The sequence below is a fragment of the Temnothorax longispinosus genome, chromosome 11 (genome assembly GCF_030848805.1).
Source record: "Temnothorax longispinosus isolate EJ_2023e chromosome 11, Tlon_JGU_v1, whole genome shotgun sequence".
Classification (NCBI taxonomy): Eukaryota; Metazoa; Arthropoda; class Insecta; order Hymenoptera; family Formicidae; genus Temnothorax; species Temnothorax longispinosus.
The window spans coordinates 5,921,639-5,928,003 of NC_092368.1; the positions used below are offsets into that span (position 1 = coordinate 5,921,639).

The window sequence follows — 6,365 nt, forward strand, 5'->3', positions numbered from 1 at the left end:
CTAGTTGTTGTGTCATCTGTTAGCAACTGGTTTATTAGAAGATAAACACTTCTACACACACACACACTCTATCACAATCATAAAATAGTCTCGGCTGAAAACTTATCGCTCTTTGCCATTCTTTTGAATGCTTAGGATTGGCACGTTCTATGACCGTGATAGTGTATATATATATATAACAGTGAATTATCGTCAACTAAGCCGGGCTAACAGACGGCAACTAGCGACGAGGTGACTTTTCCTTGTTATTCACTTATTCCATTTAACCGAGGAAAAAACGGGAGAAAATTACAAAGGCGACTACAGGATTGACTTTTATGTATTTATTGAGATCAATCTATCTTACTATCCTACGTGAAGTAAATAATTTTCTATCGAAGCTCATGGAACGAATTTGATTATCCTTTTATTCCATTATTTTTTTATTAGATTTTTTTACATTTAAAATAGGAACTTGTTTATTTTTCTTCCAAATTATAGATTCAGTCTGTCGTTATGGCTCTCATAGTTGAGAAATTCTCGTTTTGTGTCATTTCAATAAACCTGGTTTTCATTAAGGATTTCTATTTCTGGGAACAATTCAAAGTGGTTTAACTTACATTTGACTTCTTTCTAACAAATAAAAATTTTTATTCCAAAGAAAATCTAAGTTATCAAATTGGAACTTTCAATTAATAAGTCGATTAACAGTTGATATAGACATTTTATTCATAGACAAAATTGGAAGACAATAATTTATAGGCAATAATATAAATTTTTAGAAAAATTTAAGGAATGAGAAACCTTTATCCCCACTAACTGTTGTATATCGATTCCTCACGTCTGTTATCGGTGTCAAGATTATGCGACATTAGCACTAGCCGTCAAGCCGTCAAGCCGTCTTACGTAACCAATCAGTCGCGTAGAAGTCATCGGTGCGGCTGCACGTGCGTGAAAACCGGACACTCATGAGCAATTATGTCACGATTGCCTTGCGATTGTGGGTCACGAGACAACGTGCGTGATAACGATAACAATGATAGAAATATGGAAAGTAACAGAAGAAGCAGCATGGCCAATAGTGACAAGCCGGAAGGTCGCGTTCTGGTGCTTTACACAGGTGGCACGATAGGAATGATGAGGAATGAGCAAGGAGGTAATTATTCTATGAAATTGAAGAGATTACCACGTAGAGTATTTCCAAGAATGTGAAATCTTGCGTACACAAAATCCCAAATCACCGTAAGTTTTAGACACGCGTGTATGCGTGTTCTTGTTCGTTTCTTATGAGACTCCAAAAAACTCCGATCGGTCTCATGGAGAATTCCTGAAAGATTTAGGGTACAATTTTAATTTTTCATCTCGCGTTCTGCGGATTTCTACTTGTAATGTCCTTCGTTTCATCTACAGATCGTTAGTAGCGCTAAGTTTGTATTTACATATCTCTATGGATTTTGCGAATTGCTACTGAGATGTGACGAATAACTCTCACACAGTTCGATGTAGATCTTTGTTCACAGAAACACGTTTGAACGTGAATTAAAAAAAAAACCATAAACATAACACGGTCAAAGCTCCAAATATGATGACGAATACATTTTAGTATAACAAAAAGGCTCTGCTTTCCACTTGACATTACAAATGCTTCGAAGCATTCCTCTTCTTATTCTTTCCTTCAGTGAAGAAAGAAGGAGAAGAATAATGCTTCAAAGCATTTGTAGCATCAAATATTATTATGGCAAAATAATATTACAGTATCATAATTATCTTCATTTTTATTGCATTTCGCTGACAGTAACAAAGTGTCTGCTTTCTAGCGCTGATACCGATAACTAATGCGTTTGTTAAAAATCTTCGGAAATATCCACAATTGCACGATCGCGAGTACGCCGAAAAAAGATTCGGCGCGATGGGACCACTAGTATTGCCGTAAGTATTCAAGATTTAATATTTATTTTTTTTGCAGATATTACAATTAAGTACAAATTTCTATCTAAAATCAATGATTTCTACAAACTCGTTTTATCAACTATAAGATTTTCGTTGTAATCTGAACTTTTACTCGTTAGAAAAAAATCATCAGATATTAAATAAATCTTGAATTGCCCCTAAAAATATAATTCGTTACTAGGATTTTCTCAATTCTTTTATATTAAGTATACCACTTTTTATGGCAAGAACAATTAAGTATTATATATAAGTAATTATAAGCAGCATTAATATTTCACAAACAAAAGGAAACTTTAATAATTGTTAAACTATGTCTATTTTTGGAAATTAGAAATTCGGAGTTTCTCCTATGTCACTTTTCCTCAATTCGATTATTTCCCGCATCAGGAAAACGTGAACCGTAAAAATGACAGGCACTTCCACCTAATTTGCGGAAGAATGTGAACCGGTTCCCCACGTATATACCCTTTCGCTTTCCCTTGCGCAATGTTAAAAGTGCTTTCCTTCTAATCTTGCAGCGTGACCGCAACCGACAATCGTCGGGTCGTTTACAGCGTATTCGAATACTCGGAACTCTGCGATTCCAGTAATATGACTATGGACGAGTGGATTCGCATTGCTAACGATATTAAGGTAGGTTAGTACAAGTCATATCGATAAAAAATAGAGCAACACTCGAATAAGAAAATATTTTGCTCTTATTTAAATTCGATTTAATTGAGCAATAAGGTACTTCAAGTACTCGAAGCATAAAGCACTCGAAAGGCAAATGAGAAGTAATTATTATTGTAACAGTATTTGATGTATCAGACAACTCATACTTAATGTTTCTGAAACAGTTCGAGTTAATCTAATCTTATTCAAGCTAATCTATTTCTCAAGTTACAGGAAATATATTTTATCTTCAGTTAGAGGAAAGGGATGATTAAACTTGCAGTCTCAAAGCGCATATATCAGTTTCATAAACGAGCCGTACCTATGAATTGAAGAAAATTATGGTAAAGTAATTCTCATAGCTTTTTCTTCGCAGGAATCTTACGAGCGTTTCGACGGATTCGTGGTCCTTCACGGCACCGACACCCTCAGTTACACCGCGTCCGCCCTATCCTTCATGCTCGAGGCTCTGGGCAAGATCGTCATTCTGACCGGTTCGCAGGTGCCGATTTTCGACACGAGGAGTGACGGTCTGGACAATTTTCTCGCGTCTCTCGTGATCGCGGCGAATTATAATATACCCGAAGTATGCGTATTCTTCGGTACGAACTTGCTGCGCGGCAATCGCACGAGCAAGGCATCAGCGACGTCCTTCGAAGCCTTCCAGTCACCGAACTTTCCACCCCTCGCCACGGCAAACATCAAGATCGAAGGTTGTCACACAGATTCAAAATAAGAGCATGATCTCTGAGATTTTTCTAGAGAGATTTTAAAGGATTTAAAACCACAGTATACTTAAAATATTATGGAATTATTATACCATGCATATTTTTTTAATTATCAAATGCAGCTTCTACAAATTAACACTTTTTTTTCTTGAAGGAGAAATCTGATTTACAAGAATTTTAAAGCTAATATTCCTTCGCAGTGGATTATCGCTCGATTTTCCGTCCATGTACCATGGAAAAGTTCTATGTACACGCGTCGCTCAATCGAAATGTAGGCCTGCTCCGATTGTTTCCCAGCATCACGTCTGACTTGGTCAAGGTGTTTCTTCAACCGCCTATGGAAGGGGTCATACTGCAATCCTACGGCACGGGGAACATCCCGACAAATCGCGATGACATCATCGAGGAGTTTCGCGCGGCGACGAGGCGGGGTGTGATCATCGTGAATATCACGCAATGCGCGAGTGGATGCGTCTCGGACGCATATGAGGCTGGAAAACTGCTCCAAAAAGCTGGTATGCAATCTAAAGTATTGATTCAGGAGATAATTATAATAATTTAAATACACAGGAATCTATCGCCCAAATGTTTTAAATAATACTGAAACTAAACTTTCCTCGAGATTTTAGCAATTTAAATTCTTTATCTTGAACTTTTCTTGATAAAATTATACATTCGGTAAAAATCGTGGAAAGTCTTATGCAAAACTTGCGCGACACAGAGTTATGTAAACATAAGTATTTTCCTGTTACTATAAATAATGTTTCAAGATAACGATAGAGTGTTACGTACTATTTCCAACAAACTTTATGACTTGCAATCATTGCTATCAATATGCAGGTGTGATATCGGGCTTTGATATGACACCGGAGGCAGCATTAACGAAACTCGCGTACGTTTTATCGAAAAACAATTGGGACACTGAAACTAAACGGCAAATGATGCAAACGAATTTACGAGGCGAGCTGACCGCCGGTCGGCCACCCATTATACAGGACTGGGATCTGGTGGAGGCTGTCGCTAGGTCCTTGAGATTATCCTCAATGGCGGAGCTTCAGGATCTGGGAGCGATCCTGTTCCCGGCTATGCTGAACGCCGCAGTGATCAGGCACGACGTCGTCAAACTCGAGTCTTTAAAAGGATACGTTAGTAATCATCGCTTTTGCTTCATTTGACGTTAATTAAATTTTTTCAAGTAACAAAATTAATTCAACAAATGGAAGAATATTTTAAAAAGTTAAAACATCTTTTAAACGTTGTTCCTTCTTCTCGTTAGCGAAGAAAATCCCTAAAAGCTATAATAAAGCAATATTAGAAAAACAACAGTCTCTAACATACATATGTCGATTGAGTTGATATCGTAAAAATAATATAAATTTACAGAGTATTACGGAAGGGTTACTTTTGAATTATTTATTACTGTAATCGGCTTTTTCTATTTAGGGCGCGGATATCTCGCTGGCGAACGCAGACGGCCGAACGGCTTTGCACATAGCTTGCTGCGAGGGTGATATGAAAGTCGTGCGAAGTCTTTTAAAAATGGGCGCAAATGTTCACATTAAGGATCGATTTGATCGCACGCCTCTTACCGACGCGATCGAATATGATCGTCATGAGGTGAGATCACTCTCTCAGGAAATCAACTTCCAAATTCTAGCTCTATATCATATATCTCTGTTTCTTTTTATACTTTCTTTCTATATTTCTAAAGAAATTTGAGATTCAATTGACATAATTGAAACGATAAAATATGTATAAAATAAATTGTTGGCATTATTATATATTATTTATATGTCAGAAAAGACCTCGATGATGGGATTTTTAATCTTTCACGAAAAATATCACTATTTGATTTTAATTAGTGGACTAAGATCTTCCATGATCAGAGTCATTAAAAGTTTCCACGTAATCTTCCAGATTATTAGGGTACTGCTGCAGTGTGGAGCGCATCTTCACGGCGACGCTGTGTCGATCGGCGAGAAGATGTGCTCAGCCGCAACCGCCGGAAACACGAAGCGTCTGCACTCGTATTTGATGGCCGGCGCCGATCTATCGCAGAAGGACTCTTCTGGACGCACACCGCTGCATTTCGCCGCTCTTCACGATCGCGTGGAAGCGGTCAGGTATCTGTTGGATCACGGTGCAGATTCGGGCTGCGTCGACATGCTAGGAGAAACAGCGACGGATCTCGCGGAGACTGTGCAAGCCGAAGGTGCCATATGTTTGTTAGCACCTTTCAAGCAGAACGGCGTCCACGATGAGGTCGATGACAAAACCGCAGCGCAAATGCAAAATCTTGGCCTGTCCATGTCTTAGTTACTTTCAGCTAAAAACGATTGTCTCAAAGGTGAATCTTGAATTAAAAATGAGTTGACTGTGATTCATTCTATTCTCTTTTTCTGATCTAATTATAGTCTATTGCTTATACTATACTAGGTGAAAAATTTGTTTAATAAAAATTAACTTCTTGAATGAGATTAATGTAGCCAGATTTTAAAGATTGCGACTATGTAAAAGTATCACTGTAAATTAATCCAAGTGTGTTATTTCTACACACATACATATCTAAAAATGGCACATTTGACTAAAGCTTGTTTTATTGCGTTTTAAATATTTAAATTAATATGTTTAATCGTATTAAATTAAAAATTAATACGTTCAACTGTGTTAAATGACGTGATTTAAAACGGTAAAAAAGTGTGTAAGAACTGCTTTGGTTAAAATAAGACACTGGGATTTGCAGTGATGTGACAGGGTTTTGGAGAGGAATATAGGCGCAAAAGAGATCTGTGTATATATATTTTAGCTCCTTTCAAATTTTATTATAATTACAAACAGTGCGTAACACGATTGTCACAAATTTGTTGGATAACAAACTTAACATTTTTGTATCTAACCTTTTATAAACTATGATAATATATTATTTAGTGCATATATTTCTTTGCAATAATAAACAGCTCTATTATTATCAAAATTGGTAAATTTATACATGTTATAGAAATGTATTTTACAATAAACGTAAAGCTTATAAACATATATTAGACTACAGTAATT

General features: G+C 36.8%; 1 protein-coding gene across 1 annotated transcript; it reads left to right on the forward strand.

The window, feature by feature from the left end:
• Nucleotides 1-875: 875 nt before the first annotated feature.
• LOC139821560 (L-asparaginase 1) lies at nt 876-6,347 on the forward strand. The gene is made up of 8 exons (XM_071792705.1): nt 876-1,135; nt 1,797-1,908; nt 2,448-2,562; nt 2,960-3,296; nt 3,512-3,826; nt 4,152-4,456; nt 4,755-4,928; nt 5,229-6,347. Exons 1-8 carry the CDS (start codon nt 958-960, stop codon nt 5,625-5,627), a joined length of 1,935 nt encoding a protein of 644 aa, XP_071648806.1. The 5' UTR covers nt 876-957; the 3' UTR covers nt 5,628-6,347.
• Nucleotides 6,348-6,365: the final 18 nt, after the last annotated feature.

What these genes read in the sequence shown, in the direction of transcription:
- LOC139821560 (XM_071792705.1), top strand. Translation starts at nt 958, where the DNA reads ATGTCACGATTGCCTTGCGATTGTGGGTCACGAGACAACGTGCGTGAT. An exon ending in AAAACTGCTCCAAAAAGCTG is followed by an intron (nt 3,827 to 4,151) that starts GTATGCAATCTA and finishes ATCAATATGCAG; the next exon opens with GTGTGATATCGGGCTTTGAT. An exon ending in TCGAGTCTTTAAAAGGATAC is followed by an intron (nt 4,457 to 4,754) that starts GTTAGTAATCAT and finishes TTTTCTATTTAG; the next exon opens with GGCGCGGATATCTCGCTGGC.